We start from the raw sequence: 18,966 nt of genomic DNA, 5'->3' as shown, positions 1-18,966 counted from the left end.
CACTAGGGTTGCAATCTGTCTTAATTCCGAAATGACTATATTTGGCACACATTCAAGATCACGTGGTTCACTTAACACATCAGCACACGGAACAAGTTTACAAACACGGACACGGTTTTCTGGGAAGAAAACAAGCGTTCATGAGCCAAACTAATAGCTAACATACTCATATTGCAAAACGGGTAAAAATGAGCTTACCGTAATTTTGAGGCAGATTGTTGGATATCATCGAAACTTTATCAGCAGTACAATAAATCTAACAGCAATTTTCCTGAAAATGTAAATAATTTGTACCAATAATCGTCCAAAAAAGGGGGAATTCCCAGATTAACTAAGTCCGAAATATTCTTCTGTGCTAACATTGAAAAGTCGCAGTTGGTTTCTCGAAAAATTTTGAAGGAATTGCATCACCGCGAACCCAACATCCTGTCCAGAAAGTCCCGGTGAGACAACATGCTGCCTGCAGGTCCTGTCAGAAAAAAAAACGAGATCTGTGTGACCTGAGAGCTCTGTTAGACCGAACACCATGATCTGTTTATTTGTGGAAAAAGTCGCAAATATATAGGGAGATATCAAAGTCGAGGCAGAAACAAAGACAAAATTGCTGCGATTACGCGACAAAGGAGCCTTCGAAGAAGTAGCCCCTGCAACTTCAACCCAGACATACTCTTGCTACAACTCTTCGTCAGCAAAGGAATCATCACTTTGAAGTCTTGCTATCTCTGCGATATGACGGACATGCCAAAACGAAAGACATCAAAGGTAAATGACTTTTGAAACATTCCCGCCGCGGTACACAAATGTTTGTTATTTCATTTTTTGAAATAATTTTTCGATGGGAAAAGGTGTGTGTGGGCAATGTTTCTTTCTTTCAATTCTCAATTTCTTTCAATATTTTGCTTGATTATTGTTTTTGAAAATTATGATCTTTTTCATTTACCAAGACTCTTTAACACCTTTGCTAATTATCTCCTTCGTGTTTCGTTTTTTAACGAACATTTTATTTTTTCTTCTCTTTGATGATAGTTTATAAAAACTTTTCATTTGGATCTTTTTTGGGATTATAGGATAGCTGGTTGGCAATTAAGCAAGAAGTTTAACAGGACGTATTAAAAGCGTGAATTTTGTTTTGGTAATTTTACCCGTTTGGACACTTTTAAAATCATTGGTTTGGATGTTTTTTTTTAAATAATCTGGAGAAAAAAGGCACCATCGCAAAGATAAGTTCCTGTACCGTAAATTATACTTCAAAGTAATATACAGGTTTCGCGCGAAAAATGAATGGCGCAAAGTAAAATGTAAAGTCGAATCCTCTCGAAATGTTTGAAGGTATCAAGTTAATAAATGCGTCGTTTTATATCTCTCATTCTCAGGTTATATTTATGTCTAATTTTTTAGTGAAACAATTTTGAAGGTTGGGTTCTCAGTTTTCTCACACAATGTGAGATGTGACATCCTCTAAAATAATTTGTTTTTGGTAGGTACATTACTTACGTTACAACTTACAATGTTACATTATATTTTGTTTACGCTGTACCTTCCATTTCGATTTAAATAAAGTATACGTAGCTGTTTCTAGGTTGTTTATGTGGCAAATATGCCAAATAAAACAATTGAACTTGAGACCAAATCATTTTATGGATCTATGACAAAAAGTTCCAAGTTAAGGCAACCTGGTATCTACTCCAAGCCACTGGAACAAAAGATAAAAAAGGACAAAATATTGAAGAGTAATGGGAGGTAAAACTATGCATGTTTAATTTAAATACTTTTTCTCTATTCTAAAAATATTCATTTCCTTCTTTATTGTGGAAACTAAACTATGGTCAATTCTAAATGTGTTACAATGCAATATGCATTTCTGTTGCCTGTTAATTGGAAAAAAATGTGTGATTTTTATCATGCTATAATATATATACCAGACTGGAAAAAATGTCGTGCGCGGAGGATATACTTTTGCGAAAATTCGCCGATAATCCGCGCAATATTAATTAGCTAATGCATTAACATACAAAAAACGTTGCGATCGTCCGTGCAATTAACGATCGCCGAAATGAAATCCTCCGCGCAAAAAACAAACTTTCCTATCTGGTATATATACATAAAACATTCTGATAATCTGGGCAATTAACGTTCCCCCCAATAAATACTCCATCCATTCACAGTTTATTCATATATATACAAAATATTTTGTATATTTTTTGCCTTGAAGGTCGCTACATGACGCTACAGGTCCTTTACGAAAAAGACGAAAATCTTCAAAGCAGAAAGAAAATTCCATACCATCAAAAAATTTAAAAAAAACCTCATGTGGAACTTTTTTGTTTAAAGAGGTATTAATTAAAGTTACAAAATTTAGTTGTACCCTCTTACTGTTGTTTTCTCATTTGTCAGGGTAAAAGTGATAATGTTGCAAGATGTCCACACAATATCAGAAGTAATGTATCTCCAACTATAAACTGGAAACCTAATTCTCTCCAAGACAAATATTTAAGAATGTCAAAAACAAAATATGCCAACATGGCGAAAAAGGCAAATGGCGAAAAAGCGGGTGCTAAAGGAAAACCTCCAAACTACTTGGTCCCAGTTTCACAAAATACAAATAACAATCAGCATAAAAGTGGGGAACGTGAAGTTTCTGACCCAGATGAACATTTCCAGTTTTCTGTTCAGTCACCTCCTATTACTACAATACAAACATCAATGCAGGGGAAGAATTCTAGTGAAGAACTTAAAACCAGTCAGGTGCCATATTAATTGTTTTTTTGTTTCCAAATTTAGCATAACTTTTTTATGAACTTTTTATTTTATATGCCTTAGCAAATAGTTAAATGTAGTTGTAGTAACAATAGTAAACAGATATTTTTTATAATGTATACAGGGGCGTATCCAGGAATTTTTAAAGGAGGGGGTCCAAATTTTTTTAGGGAATTCCCCGATTTTCAGGTATAAACTAAGTATAAACTATTGTGGGCGAGAATCGCAAAATACGAACGCCGGTGTTCGCGCCAATCGTCACATAAACGGTGGCTTGCGCAATTGTGTAACGCTATGGAAAGTTTAACAACTAAACTAATTTACTATCACGCAAATAAACCGCTTGTCATTACAACGTGGCCACTGAAAAATGACGTTTCGTCCGTGAACTGACGAAAAATGACACTTGTTTCGTAACAATGCCAAGTGTTCGGTAACAATGCTCCCTGTTTGGAAACAATGGCGAATGCAACACGATGCGGTTTTTAGGTCAACGTCAAAGAAAATTTCTGGTTTTCACGCGGATTTTGACAAAAAATACAGTGGCGTTTGTTTAGTTATCAAAAAAGACCAAAATATTTCACAAAAGGGGGGGTCCGGACCCCTCGGACCCCCCCCCTGGATACGCCCATGAATGTATATACTTGGCAACGCAGCGATGAACACAGTAAATAGTTAAGAAACGTAAATAAAATAAAGTTTGCCAGAAGGGCAGTATTTAGCAACAGTAAATAGTGTTTGAAACATTTGCCTTGTCCATGCTTACCAATATATTTGTAATTTTGGCTTTCATATTTGGAATCATACACTCCAAATATATTTTACCATAATTATTTATGCAATGCCAAATTTTGCAACTATCATTCCACAATTTGATTATCTATGTTTCATCAGAAAATTTGCATTTAAATATTACTAATTCATATTCCATTCAAATTTTTATAGTTACTGTGTCATAATTCTATTAACAGGGTTCTGCAAGTAGCGGTGACAGTGGTGTGAGGGTTGAAGAAGTAGAATGGGCACAAAGTACCACTACTTGTGTCACAGAAAAAAGAATTCATCCAATATTTTCTCCACAAACAAACCAAAATAATACAACTAAACGAAAATCCATGCGTCTGTTGGGCAAGAGAAATATAGATGGTATTTTTTAATTTTCACATTGCACGAAGACTGAATCAGTAAAAATATAAACGTAAATTTTAATCTGTTAATGTCATCCTTTTTCTTTGTAGACTTGCTTGCAGAATCTTCACCATCTGCAAAAGTGATTTCACTTCCAGGCACTGCAAAATCCAGGCAATGTGTATCACCAACTTCCAACAGCCCTGCTTCGAAACAACTCATTATTGATGCTGGTCAGTGTTGCGAAACATGTATCATGCTATATATATCAGGGGTGGGAAGTGGGAACTGTGCTTGCCAATTTACACGTTATATCAAAATTTCAATGATTGCTCATGCCAATGTACAAGCACAAACCAATATGTTGACCTATTTTAGTCACCAATGCGTCATGATTGTCCTGTTAAATAAATTATAATTTGAGGGGTAAGTTCATACAATTCCAGGACATTATTTATTTGTATCTTTCTGACACAACACAATCCTGGATGTATTGCAAAGTATAGAGGAATGAATAAAGAAATTACTTGGCGAGCCATGAACAGTCTGGGTTGCCCTCCCTTAAAATATGTATACTTGGAAAAATTGTACTACTGCATAATAATAAAAATTTCAAGTAGTTTCATTTTCTATGTGGTAATCTGTTTAGTTTTTTATATGGGGAATGTTTCCCAGAATTGATGAACAAAGATATAAAATATGTTTGTTTGTGTGTGTGTCTAAAAAACATGGTGACTTGATATTTATACAATGTTTATGTGATTAGGGCAAAAAGCATTTGGAGCCAACCAGTGCAAAGTATGTGGAATGGTTTACACTGTGAACCATCCTGAGGACCAACAGATGCATAAAATCCACCACAATCGTTTTGTATCCTGCATTAAGTAAGTTGAGAACGAATGTTGGATTGCAAAAAAAAATATGTCAAAGATTTACTAAAGCATTACTGTGTTATGTCACAGATTTCCAGGATGGAAAAAAGAAAGAGTTGTTTCAACTTTTATGAATGGTCGAATCCTAAAGGTGCTGTCAAGCGACCCCAGATTTGCTTTAAAAAAGGTACACATAAAAAAGGTATATACTCACAAGTTGTTGCGTAAATATCATGCACAATTTGCAGGTGGAAGAAATTGGTGCAGTGATAGACTCGGAACTTGGATTTAATCAAGTCAGTGTATCAAGCAACTTTCGGCCATTAGTGACTTATTTATATATTTCTGATGACAACCAGGTAAGTTTCGTTCATGCAAAGCTACAACATTTGTGGAAACATGTATTTCCAGATTAAAAGCTGCAAACTTCCATATAAAACAAATATATCATCATCGAAGTTATTTGAAAAAATGTGGAAGTCATTGTGATTATAGGGTTAGAATGAGGAGTGATTCCCAAAATTGTTTAATAGTAAAATGCAAGACTATAGTGTAATAATAAATTACCTAATTTGAACAGTTTTCAGTCTTTATAGAGCTGGGTTTTTTTTGTGTCATTTGTCTGTCATTGGCCTAATTTTTTTTTAAATGTCACAAAAAATAAAAGCCATTTCGGACACAATGTCCCAAAGGAAATTGGCTGGTAGATTATTCAAGTTGCTTACATTTTTGCGAACGAAAGTATTATACCGTTATATACCGTAAACCAAAATAAATTGAAAATGTCCTAAATTTTTGCTGGCATTTGGGTCATTTGACAGAAATTTTTTAGTGAAAAAAAACCCAGTTGTAGAGAAGTATGACCTTTTTATCACCACCAGTATGCTATGCAGACATGCCAACTGACCAATGAGTGATTTAAGTATGTCGTTGGGACAATACAATTAGCAAAGCGTTTTTTTTTTTCAGATTGCTGGCTGCATGATTTGCGAACCCATCAACCAGGCCTACAGGGTATTGCCATGTGAACATGATGCTGCACCCCTTTCTTGCGAGACAGAACCACGCCCTGCGACTTGCGGTATTTCGCGCATTTGGACATGCAACCGTTTCCGACGCCAAGGTATAGCCACCAGGTTGTGTGACGTCATGAGGAGGTCATTTGTCATTGGCTCACAACTGGAACTCGACCAGGTATCTGCCCATCTGTCACCAGAACGAGATTCGTTTTCGACTAATATTCAATTGTGTTCTTCTAGTTATTCAATGCAAAAACGTAATTTTTTAAAAAATAAAAAAATTGAAATTCCTTTAACCGCGCCCGTTGTACCAACTCGATAGTTTGTGAATATTGAGGATCAGTAGTTTTTGAATTTCGAATATCAGTCAATTAAGTTTATACTTTTTGTCACAGATCGCCTTTTCCCATCCATCACCGGCGGGAAGAAGTTTTGCGGTGAAATATTGCCAAACCGAACAATTCCTCACCTACAACTTCGTGCTGTGAAGTTGTTCTTACCCTGTTCGTGTTAATTATTTCGACGTTTTAACATGTTTTCACAATTTTCAAGCTTGTCAGTGTTTTCAGCCAAGTAGTTTTTATTTGTTTGTCAATTTTTACGTCGTTTAACTGGCCGGAGTAAACGTATGTTGCTACATTGTGTGTATCTTCGTAAATTTGTAACCAAAAAAGTCTACAACTTTCCAAAATCATCGGTTTTGTTGGGAGGGTTTAGACCGATGTGTAAAATCCCCAGAAAACGAGACCTTGTATAGTTGTGTAGTGGAATAAGTTTTTGGCAAAAAACAATGATTAGTGTTTGGCAAAATCTATGCGTGTTTTGCAATTCTAAAGCTCGCCGCCTTTGTGCCTTGCATTTCTTGACACTTGGTGTCGATAGAGAGTCATTACGGCCAGCGCTGTTAGTTTTGTGTTTAGTCTTCCACATTCCCACTCGGCAAACCAACAAGAATTTTTGCATTTCACAATTTAGTTTTTGCGATTTCAATGCAACGATGCGAATTATCTTGGGTTAGCACTCTTTGAGAAGACTGTGTTTTATTTTTCAAAACACTCAAGCTTTCGCGAGCACCTTTTGCTTCATCAGGTGTAAATTGAACGAATAAGCGATGATGCAAATTGAGCAATAAAGTGAGTAAGAGCCCTTGATTAAAACATTGCCTCGCGAAACAGTAAACAACTAGTCGCGTTTGACCGCAAAATATTTCAATGAAACTTCTCAAATTGAACATTTGAAAAACAACGAATTTACGGATCTTAAACTAAAATATTTGGGAGGGACAATGACCCTTCCTGCCAAGCCGATGTTTTCAACTATGCTAACTAAAACATCTCACTTGTCGTTTTGTCCTTGTAGAGCAACAACAAAGAAATGCCGAATTTAGAGCAAAAATGATTTTGATAAATGTTTATCACGCTTAATAGTTTGCAAACGTTTTATGTAAAATAGAAAAAAAGTGCACTGTGGTAGAAACTGCTTTTTGATTTACACAGAAAATAATTAACGTAGTTGATCTTGTCAACAGTTGTTTGGTATTTTTCAAGTCATTTGCTTGCGTACAGTATACAGAACAATAAAAAAAATTTTTGAATTCAACCTAAATTTGTAACGAACAAGCAATGGTAATTTTTTAATGCTTGTATTAAACTGTGCGATATTGCGAACACCCACACGCATGTTCAGAAAGATCTCAAAATGGCGATAAGTTTTGACGAATACGGCGAAGTGCTGATATGCGGTGACGAAGGCGCCCTTAGCCATGTTTCAGACCGAGATATCGGTTGCTGCTGAGCAGTTGGCCTGAAGTACGCCTGTGGCGGATGGGGATGCCCAATACGCACGTCGGTCGCGTGCACGGCATGCCTGTGATAACATCAGCTACACGCGACGCCACACACATAAATCATCGCCGTTTGTCTCACTGTTGCTTTGCCGAATACATTCACTCAGACCAATCAACTACCGTCCACCCCACGTGTATCCTTCACATTTCATAAAATAATACAAATTATATGGACGTTATAACGGTTCCTTATGAAAATACATGCACAAGTTTTGTGGTCATTTCTGCGCGCGCCCCGCACTCACTGTGATGCTATCAGTGTTGAATAACGTAAACTTTTTATACCTAAGGCTCGATCGTCGGGGAGATTAAATGCCGGGCCCTTTTAACCCGCGATGGCTAATGTGAAGCGTGCTGCATCGTGCTAGGCTCCTAAAATTGGTTGCAATTTTTTGGTTGCTTTAAGCGTTTAAATTACACACGGTTTTTTTGCATGTAATTTTTGGAGGGCTGATGGGATATTTGTACTTAACTGTAGTGAACATAGCAGCACAGATGGCCGATAAAGCTCATAGTAGCCCAATGACCGGCTAATGGCAATCCAACTCGTTAGACTCATTTTTCACTTTTACGAGGTATGACCGGGCTTGTCATAAGCAGCACTGTAAGACTTCTCGCCTGCGAATCGATTTATGCAGCGCATTAATAAACGAGCACCTTTATCATTCATCTTAACGTCCTCTGCATCCGAGAAACGCGTCCTTCAAAGGTAGAACAGAAAGCAAAAAGCGTTTTGAACCAGCGAAACAGTTCGGTTGACATGCCTTTCTGTTATCAGATTATAACGCCCTGTCGACAGGCGTCGAATAAATAGAAGTGTTTGTGTGATTTCATAGATAATAAAGGTTATTCACATTTCACGGCAAAAAGCGGTGTGCCGTGCCAACTCATGGGCAACGGGATTGTGATGAACAAATGATGCCGCGGGTGCCAAGAGTCTAATCAAACGTATCAATGTTGGCTCCTTGGTTTGTGATTCGGTCTTGTCTGGCGGAAACGGGAACGCCGCAAAACCCCATTGAAATTGAATTTGAGTTTCTTGTTACGATGCCGGCATAAGCACGCGTCGCTATTAAGCGACAGACGATACGAAACAAGGGCGGTGCGCAATACGCGTTCCTAAGCAGTTACTTTGAAGTTGGAGTCTGACGTTGAACGATGAGCAATGCGTCCTTGTCAGTGTCTCAATGTAATTCTCGACAGCCATAGTCTCCTTTTGCTTGAACACACGCATCTTGAACTTCCTCTGTGATAAAATATGAAAATGCGATATTGGTGACCATAAGTATTCCTTGAACTCAAACATAAATTAGGGGGGAAACGTTTTTTTTTATTTGCTAAAGATAATTTTTCGCGATTCTTGTTTTGTGTAATTAAATTTTAAATAAAAAATTCAAATTTCATTCAAATTCAATTTTATTTTTTTAAATGAACATGGTTGCCCAAAAATTGCCGTCAGTCCTATAATTTTCAATAAAAAATCCTATATATACGTCAAATTCCGACGGAAGACTTTTACACAATCATTTTGTATGTTTTATAATCCAACTTACGAAGTTGTTTTTGAGGGTGGAGGTTAAGTGTTAAAAATCATCGATTACAAGGGCTAATGCAAACTAATTCGCCACACATTGCAAAAGACGCAAAACAGGTTAGTTTGATTGCAGTGGAAATAGCACAAAATGGCGGCCGGCAAAAAATAATCTTGGCATTTTCGCAGTCGATAAGTGACACGGCGCAAGTGATTACAACAAAGCCCTGCTTGTAATTCATTCACCGACACTTCATGTAGTAGTGCAAATATTTTACAGTTTACCCTGTGATTATTATAGATTTGCAGGATTTTGATTTAAACAACTTGCGTGCGTTTATAGCTTGTTTAAAGTGTAAAGTCACGATTTACCGTAACCGTTAATCTTCCATATGATAAGACGCGATTGTGCGTTTGCTCGTGGCTGTTTGCTTTTCAATGATCCAACGTGAATAATCAGCTAAGCGCAGTCAATTTCCAGCCAGTTCCGCAACCTCAGTGCCTGACTACACCGACAAAAAGATCAAATCCAAACAGAACCCAAGTGGATCGCATGGACCCCCTGCTTGTCTTGGCTTTGTTTGCGAAGGTGCAAGCATCGGTAGCTAAACTGTTTGCGCGCCAATGGGACGACGCCCAGTTTGCCCGCGGGTTTTGCCGATGAGGCCGACACGTATCGGTCGTGCGACCTGCGCGCGTTGGAAGGCAGATGGGAGACGGAAGGCCGCGTGCGGGAGGACAGGTGACAGATAAAACTGCATTGTGCCCTTTCGAGACCGAAGCGAGTGATGAACTCTGTGTACTTTTGTTCCTTACCCTCTTCCAAACTGCGCTTAAAGCCTTTGGGCTCCGTTGTTGAATCTGCGACGCGGTTTTGGATTATATTTTAACGAAAATTTCAAACAGGGCGAATTAATCATTGACAGACCGCGAACGCCGAATCGAAAAGTGGAAAGGTTTACTACGGCCTTAAACTATACTGGATTGAAATATAATTCCCGCGCTTCATTCGTCAAAAGCTTCGATGGAACGTGCACATGCTGCAACGTGCCCCCCGCTAAAAAGGTCTTGTATGCCAAAAAGTGGCAACCAACGTTTTAAGTACACCCGATGAGGTATTTGTGTTTTTCCCAAAACAATCAGAAAAATATCCTGCCTGACACACTATTGAACCAGTTTGTCAAAATGCCAATTATTTTTCCAAATTGTGAATCTCAATGCATTTTCCAGTACTAATGCGTGAAACGTTTTAGCTGCTATTAAAGTGACCATAAGACAGATTGATATCGTAGCAGCCATTCGCCGCTAAGCCTCGCAATGTGTGCGATGGTCAGTTTTGTTGGTCGTAGGATTAGGGATAAAAAGCACTGCCTCGTGCCGCAGCGTCGACCACCCAGAGAGCGCTCAGATCTGACAAATAAATAAACACGTGCCTGAAATGTATAGGGGTCATCGTGAGATCTGCCACGAGCGGCGTTAAGGCTAGCGATTGAATATTCGTGAGCGGCGGATTATTTTTCCACTTCTGGCAATTTTTGGATACAGAAGGCGACAGAGATGACTGTTTTTCGCATTCGCTGTTGGGGGCCGGGGATTCGCTGCGGATATTGTCCACAGGTGCTCGATTTAGTTCGAAACTTGATAACTTCTAACAGGTGTTTCGCAAGTAGACCTTAACTAGCCGTGGAAACGTTTAGATCTCGTGAGGTAAAATACCTAATAAAAATTACTTTGCAAACCAATATTTCATCTCCACTATAAGCGTTATACGTCGCAAGCAACCACGTCGCTAGAGAAGGAATATTTTGTTTTGTGGAAATTTGTAACTTCTAATATACGAAAAAGGAGTTCACCAAGCGACACAAAATTACAAGCACCGAAACACGAAGGGCCAACGCCGTCGCGTGGCCCCTCGGCTATACAAATAACCGCGGCCTCGGCTGGTAAACAAAATTTCCGCCGAATTCGTCTGCCCTGGGTTGGAAAGCACACACAACGCCCCGTAGAAGCCGTCTGCCTCCAATTGTGCAAACGATAACAATGGCCACACGGACTAAGGCTTGTTGCCGCCGGGTAGAGGTAAATCATTGACAAAAGCGAGGGGGTCTAAAATGTTGGAAGCTATTTCACTTTTAAGCACTTTGTGGTCGTACCGAGATCACGAAGGTTATCAAAAGGTATACGGTGCAAAAGTGAAGAAATTTTGTTTGGAGAGAAACGTATTTGTTAATACAACAAATTAAAAAAAAACACACAAAATACGAACGGGGTTATGCGATCTGACTGTTTTTGTGAACTATATGTATTTTTTCGTTATCTCTTGCACAAAAAAAAACAGAACATAAATCACCAAATTAAACGATGCGGAAACAAACGGGGAATTCCTGTCACATTCATTTGTGTGCATTGGTGTTTGCACAAGTTGCGATACGCTGCCTTCCGTCCGGAACAGTGGACAATGAAATTGCTGCCCTGGCGCCACGCGACTGCCTTTCGAATGGCCATTATTTTACCTGTCGCTTGCATCGTCATCTATCACCAGATGAAAGCGTTCGATCCTGAATGCTCACAGCTTTGTGGGCGTTCTGGAACGAGGAGGACAAGCGCATACGACGTGCGTCGACGGACAGTGGCGTTATCAGGAGATAAACAGTGACGGTTCGGCCTTACTGTCATTAGACAGGAACAAATTACCCCGCCACACCCTGCGAGCAAACGCAGCCGTGCCGGGTTTATTGGGTAAAACGAGGAAGAAAACGGGTTTTCTTATTTGCAATGTGTTTGGGCCTATACACGCGTGACCCGCGCAATTTGTAAAATTTACGTTGTGTGTGCGTAATGATTAAACTGTGACTTGTGTCAACAGCGGCTAGGGAAAAATGTCTTCGGCATCGCCATCTGGTTGTGTTATTTTGGGGCGATCTACAACGCGGCGTTGATTTGTAGTCATGTGTTTGCCTCACGTCGCGTTTATGCACGTACTTCACAGCTCTTTTCGATTATGGCGACAAACTATTACAGATGAAGCGATACGGGTAAACGAAGGCGTGCATAATTTTCCCAATTGAGGCCATTAAACTAAGCGTTGGCGTGGAGACAGCGTGACTGCGAGGATTACAAGGGATCCAAAAGAGTTTGCCGATATTTATCACTCCTCCAACAAAAAATTAATAGACTACAATAGCAGTGTGTGGCATGCCTTTATCGCTCCCATGCAAACAAACCACGTGCTCTTGCCAAACTGTTTGCATTCCCTGACGTCTTAACCGTTGTAAGTGACCGCATGGCGTCGGTGCAAATGCCTGCAAACAACCGGCACCTTCTTATCATTGTTTTTCACTGAAACGCAAGACAAAGGAACCCTCAGTGCGCGACTGTAACCTACTACAAGACTTGAGTCGCGTATGCACAAGTAATTGCAGAATAAACCAAACCCCAAAAGGTAGACCAGGTATGCAGTATAGTTACTGACGTCAACATGAACCCATAATGTTACCATCAATATGAAAGCTCTCGGAAACTCGATACGAAGCATGAACACAATCCGAGCAATTGCTTCGACTGATCGTATCGCTCAAACATCGGCTCGCGTCGTTAAGTATGAAAGTGTCGTTAACTGCTTGTGCGCTCCGATAATTACCGATCATGAAATGGTAACAAAGACGTCGAGTGAACGAACTGTGGCATAATATCCATAAAGCCGTCGAGTTAATGCGCGGAGATAAACTGTTCGATAAAATCTCAATGCGTTAAAACAGATGGTACTTCTTTGCGTGGTTGTGCATTATACCTGCATGGTAAAATTTGCATTTTGACAGGTAAAATTGAAAAAAATTATTTTAAATAATTAAATAATTTTTTGTAGCATTTTTACAAATTCTCTGAAAGGATTTTCGTGTATCCGTTTAGGTTACAAACAAAAGAGCTTTTCGAAACAAAATAAATAAACAAAACTAATATTACAGTTTTGGCGTTTTCGTATTTGTATTTATAGACCCATATAGTTTTCATTTGCCTGCTATATTTTTTTCAAATTTGTAAATATTGTGGGTCACGTGACAAAAATCATGGTGGGAATTATTTGATTCAAATAAACTACTTGTATATGTAACGCAACGAAAACATTATTTCTATTTAATCGCGAACCGATTGAGCAACAACAACAAAAATCGCACGGTTTTACTGTTGCGACGCACGCGCGTGCGTTGATCTGATTAACGTTATAATCGCTGGGGTTTTTCGAGGCCGTAATCCCCCAAATCCACTATTTGTGTAAGAAACGATGAGGTCTCGTACTTTAAACGAACGCGGCAACTTTCTAAGTGCCTGTTTGTTTTTCGCAACAGCGTAACCCCCAAAAAAACAATACGATATTGGCGTGGCGGGTACTGTGTATTGCAAAACCTCCTAGGCACAGCAGTATTAAGGTTCGCGGACCTATCAAACGCCACTTATCCAATTTTCAATGCAGTTTAACCCTCCTTAACCTACGCGCAAGCAGAGCAAAATTGACGTCATGAATAGCCGTAGTTACGTAAGGTCACACCCTTAACAATTGCCCACCCATACGAAAGTGTACAAAACGACAAACATACCACATGAAGTGTTTGCGAAAACCCTGATGCTCGGAACCACATTTTCCGCTAAACAGTGGCGTTACGTTTATCGTTTACATCGACAAATGTTTAAATTCGATTAAATGCATTCGGTCTTTTGCCCTGCGAGCGCAACGCTTGATGGTCATCGGGATCAAAATGTTTCATCCGGTTGAAATCGATTCTTAACGCTATGCTATCAACAAAGTACTTCGTGATAAGATCGAAAAAGTGTGAAAATTCGCAACACATTTCATGGATTCCATGCGGTAAATTAACCGTTTGATATTTTCTGATGTGTTGACGACAAACTTTTGCAAACCGGCGACAAAGCGAAGGACTCGCAGGAAACGAATTATTTATTTACGAAAATTCCCTTATAAGCTCAAGTAAAACAGATGAGACAAAGCGATATTTCCGACCAAGTAGGGAGCAAAAAGCATGCAGCATTTTTAGTGCCCTGATATCGGGGAAACCGCCAGAATCCGCGATTTATATGATTACAGCCACCTTATCCTTGTTATTGAGCGATCTGCAAATGTTGGCGTACAAGGAAGATTACAAAACATCTGAGAGGACAAACCCACTTAAAACACGAGGGAGAAGGAAATACCGTGGACTTACAATGTTTGAATCCACGCATTACGAAAATTGCGCTGCAAAATTTTCAAAAATGCACGGGGATTAGTGTCGTAGTCAACATTTTCAAAATATAGTGCTATTCTTTCTGCCGACATAGTAAATTAATAAGAATGTGCGAGAAGAATAATTCCTATTGATTGGCAAAATACAGCATGTAAAAAATAAGCGCATCTGAAACGTTGAAACTTTTTGAACAAAGAATCTGAAAAATCTCGAATTTGGACACCAAGAGTTTGTGAAACAGCAAACCCGTGGACAACGAACTACCGCCCGGTAGCGCTTCTATGCCTTAAAGATAAAAGCACTTGTTTTAAGCTAATTACCGTTTCTACGTGATTGCGTGAACTGCACTTGGATAATAAAGAAGTAATAAAACGAAACTCGGGCGGGTCTGGCGACACAGCTCGCTCGCTCAGTATTGTGTTGCTCTTTTACTGCATCGCTTATGTAAGTTTAGAAACCTACCAGGATCGTAAAGCCGATTTTCTTATCGTCGCCAAGTCTCGTTTCTGATCCAACGGCCACCCCGACCCGAATCCCTGCCACTGAACTACATTTAATGCATTAGGGGCATTTTGTGCAAATACAATAAAATGCATTAAAAACTATGGAAAGATATACAAGGAAATCGTGATAAGTTTTCTCAAAAAAATTGCAAATTATTTTTCGAGAAGATTAGTTTGTTTCGATTCATCTTTCAGCATTCATTTGAAATGAACTTGCTACCTTTTCATCGAACTTTTCAGCTAAACAAAACGGCAGGTTAATTAGGATGGAAAGTAATTACATCATGGTCTTCAGTCAACGCTTCCAAACAAATTATCATTTCCCGGCAACATATGTCAAAAACACAAATAAGGTTTTCGCGCCTTCTGAAATAGGCGGGAATTTCAACTTTCGGCGTTCAAGTCGAAAACATTTTGAGGTCGGTACTTGGGACGATGGCTGCCCGTGCGAAGTCAAAATCCTGCAAAATTGCTATCCCGCGGCACGTGGCAGGCGCGAGAACGTCATAACCAATCAGAAGCGGCGAGTGCATCGGTATAAAAGGGAGGCACGCGACTGGCATGTGACTCGCTCGCGACAACTGCTGAAGCCGCAGGATCTGTTTTGGGAGCCAGCTCTCAGTCCGCGAATGGACAACACTGATTAAGTGACCAAATAACTGAAAGTCGCACACAATAATAAAAAGGAATTCAGGTTTTTATACGCCATTGTAGTGAGTTAACAAATATAGTAGCTAGCAGTTGTTTGTAGATCAGTACAGCATGAGTTTGTCGCCCATTTAGAAGATGAGGATCACTCGAGGAAGTCGCGGCTAAACTTTTCGGAAAAACTTTTGAGTGTGCATTTATATTATTGTCACATTACTTCGCAATTACAATATTTCTTCGTCTTAGTACAGATTTTCAGGATCAAGTTGGCGACATAGGTAGAAATATAGCGGAAATATATCGTTTTTTGTGCAAGGTATGTTTCGCAAAATTTTTCAAAATACTAAATTGTGTGCGATCTTGTTTCAGATTATAGGAAGTATATTAATGGTTTCACCGGTAGAAGTACTGTAATAACCTGATTCAAATAAAATTCACAAACTCGCGTAACGAAATATGGCGTCACTTCACAACGGACCAACTGGAGATAACCTGTTCGAAGTTGCTTACGACAAATCATGGAAAGCGCCGGTGCACCAATGTAGCTCAGAAGCAAACGAAGCAGCAATGACCACCTACACCTTACACATCAAAAACAACTCCATCACCGCCACTCCCGAAATGCAAATTGGGGACAGACGTGCGTGCGGGGTGGCCGGGAAAAATCCTTCCAGCGTCGCGAGACGGAACGCGCGAGAACGCCGGCGAATTCGGAACGTGAACAGCGCCTTCGACGAGTTACGACAGCACGTCCCAAATGGCGAACGGAACCGCAAAAAGATCAGCAAGGTAACGGCAAGGTTTAGTTACTTGACAAACACCGGCAATCGTTTTGTTACCTGCGATCTGTTTAAAGGGTGTTTATAAAATAAATTGCCAAAATCATTTTCCATGGGTTTTTAGTTGATGTTAGATCATTTCAATTTGTTTGTGCTGCTTGTATTACGACGACTTCAACGCGATTTTATACAGAACCGCAATTATAAAAATGAACTGTTTACACAGGTAGAGACTTTGCAGTCGGCGATAGAATACATCAAAGCGCTGGAAGAAGAACTTGTGAGGAAACGACGCTCAAAAACAACAGCACCTGCCGAGGGCGATAAAGAAAACGCACCCAAGCTGAACAAATGCACCAGACAAAACGAACAATCGCCAACGCAAGTCGACACGCCCGAATATGAGGAAAATAGCATGGAATCCGACGATGTTATCTTCGTGAAGGAACTCAACGCACAAATCTGTGAGCAAAGCGAAGCTGAGGCAACCGTTGACAAGCAGCGTTGTGCGGCGGAAAGCGGCAAAAAAGTTCAGCGACCGACAGCACTTACCGAGTCTATGCTGAAGGCCTTTGATGTCATGATTCAAAAGTGTGCCTCGGAAAGAAAAGCGTCAACTTCGCATAGCCCAGACAGCCCGGACGACGAGGCGAAACCCGACAATGAAGAACAAACAAAGACTTTGTGCCAAGACAGCAGTAGCGTGGCGAGCAACTTTACATCAAACCATTCGACCCTTGATATCCAGTCACCCAGCCGCGGCAGCGTATTTTCGGAACTTTTCGTCGATGGAATCGATGAGCAAACTGATAGCATCAGCGAACGTTCCTTCAGACCTCGCCAGTCTTCCTTAGAACTAGATCAAACTCCACCAACGATGGACTTCGCAGCGTCGCCAATACTTCTTGACAATTTTCCCACGAGTGTGGCGGACAATTCCCAAGGCGGTTTCCTGCAACAGTTACAGAACATCACCCCCGTGTTCGAGCAAACTTCCACACAAGATGTTCCTAATTTCGACCAAAGAAACAGCCCAGTCGAATGCTACAACCAGCAGGGCAATACAGACTATTTCCAACAGCCTATAACAACTGATCAATGGCCTTCAAAGAATGAGATAGATTCCTTTGATGAACCTTTCGATGTACAAACTGCCGCCGTTTCCAGCGCCCTCGACCAAATCAATCCCACTCTTGATTTTTCCCAAACACCCAACGACAACTTTTCCTTCGTTGAAGCGACGCCGATATTCATGAACATGGCCGTACCTTCAATGTTCGACCAACAAGCCTACGGCCACGCGCCTTTCTCGGCACCTATTGAGAGTCTAGCTGCTGCTGCACAGTGGTAGTTGGTTTAAACACCTGATTTTTCACATAGTCAGAGGCTTAACTATAGATAATTGCACAACTGTTGACAATCATGTTTTTAAGTGCCTGTTGTCGCATATTCTCGACATTCACTGCCTTATTTCTGCTGCTATATAGTGCCATCCAAAAGTTTCGTGCTTTATCACTGCCAACATTGAGCGTACTAACTTTTTTCTTTGCACTGGTGCCTAAATCGTCCATGCTGTCTCGTCACTGCCAACAAAGCGTACTATTCACCGGTGCTTACTTTCACCCTTGCGTAATTTCTCGCCAGCCGTACTTTAGCATCAGTTTAATTAAACTTGACTCCAATCGTTGCATTTTCCGATCAAAATCACTGTTTTTTTAGACCTTGCAATTATTGGACTGTAACCTACACTACTTTATAGGTGTTAAGTTCAGCGCTATTGCAACACATAGCAGTCGCGTGTAAGTGTATTTTTTGAAGCTTTTTTACAGTCATTTCCATGCTTTGCACTAAATAAATTTAAGAGCAATTCAACAAAAAATGGTGAAAATGTCCATAGCGTCTCACGAGGGCATTTGGAATGCCTGCCAGGGTGTTTATTTGTACAGGATCATTACAGCACACGAAAGAGCAAAAGTTGCCACTTGTTTACTTAACCTCGCCTCCCCATACTGAACAATTGGCACACTTTCCCTCACACGTTAGCTGAATTCCATCGGGGCCGATAATGCGACCTTCACTGGTCAGATGATAATCGACCGGAAAGAGGAGCAACAATGCGTCAAAACCACTAACTCAATAACTGACGAAAACACACCGCACTTACGCTATTATAGGCGACCAATCTGCGCCATGAAAGCTAACAGAGGCTTCCGAATAGCACTGTTCGCCTATTATTGTGTGGTTTACACTACGTGCAGATAGCGGAGAGCAAATATATTAGTCACGTTTTGTTGATTATAAATGAACGAATGGATCGAGCGTTTTTGTTCGCTGCTCAGAAATACCATACGAAGCGCGTGGGCATTCACTTTCCTCATAAAGAATGTTTTCATTTGATTCTTGACGTCAGGCATGATTGAATTTGTTACGTGCATTGAATTATAGGATCGTGAAAAAATAATGCAATCACCGTCCATGTGTCTACCACATAAGGGTAACAATCGGCCGTAAAATCGTGGGTCGGAACATTACGGCGTTACAAAGTCAACATGAAGGAAGGAGGTGTGGTAATGACGAAAAAAGACGCAAAAACCCAAACCCCACGTAGATTCAAGGGGCAGGTGGAAGACGGGCCACACAAAA

At 40.1% G+C, this 18,966-nt stretch overlaps 2 protein-coding genes across 2 annotated transcripts; both read left to right on the top strand.

Moving 5' to 3' along the window:
* The first annotated feature begins 1,574 nt into the window (after positions 1–1,574).
* Positions 1,575–6,264, top strand: LOC145911969 (N-acetyltransferase ESCO2-like). Its single transcript, XM_082999398.1, has 10 exons — positions 1,575–1,740; positions 2,213–2,333; positions 2,395–2,745; positions 3,729–3,903; positions 3,996–4,118; positions 4,652–4,769; positions 4,848–4,944; positions 5,006–5,116; positions 5,727–5,951; positions 6,172–6,264. Exons 1-10 carry the CDS (start codon positions 1,598–1,600, stop codon positions 6,262–6,264), a joined length of 1,557 nt encoding a protein of 518 aa, XP_082855524.1. The 5' UTR covers positions 1,575–1,597.
* Positions 6,265–16,000: 9,736 nt separating this feature from the next.
* On the top strand, positions 16,001–17,674 carry LOC145911968 (uncharacterized). Its single transcript, XM_082999397.1, has 2 exons — positions 16,001–16,333; positions 16,550–17,674. The coding sequence occupies exons 1-2, from the start codon at positions 16,001–16,003 to the stop codon at positions 17,672–17,674; spliced, it is 1,458 nt and encodes a 485-aa protein (XP_082855523.1).
* The last annotated feature ends 1,292 nt before the right edge of the window (positions 17,675–18,966 follow it).

The sequence above is a fragment of the Ascidia mentula genome, chromosome 8 (genome assembly GCF_947561715.1).
Source record: "Ascidia mentula chromosome 8, kaAscMent1.1, whole genome shotgun sequence".
Classification (NCBI taxonomy): domain Eukaryota; kingdom Metazoa; phylum Chordata; class Ascidiacea; order Phlebobranchia; family Ascidiidae; genus Ascidia; species Ascidia mentula.
The sequence above is the reverse complement of the archived record's forward strand: the minus strand, read 5'-3'. Positions and strand labels throughout refer to the sequence as shown.

Coding starts and splice junctions, on each gene's coding strand:
- LOC145911969 (XM_082999398.1), top strand. CDS start 1,598: ATGCCAAATAAAACAATTGAACTTGAGACCAAATCATTTTATGGATCT. Junction 2,334..2,394: donor GAACTTTTTTGTTTAAAGAG/GTATTAATTAAA, acceptor CTCATTTGTCAG/GGTAAAAGTGATAATGTTGC. Junction 4,945..5,005: donor CCAGATTTGCTTTAAAAAAG/GTACACATAAAA, acceptor CACAATTTGCAG/GTGGAAGAAATTGGTGCAGT.
- LOC145911968 (XM_082999397.1), top strand. CDS start 16,001: ATGGCGTCACTTCACAACGGACCAACTGGAGATAACCTGTTCGAAGTT. Junction 16,334..16,549: donor ACCGCAAAAAGATCAGCAAG/GTAACGGCAAGG, acceptor CTGTTTACACAG/GTAGAGACTTTGCAGTCGGC.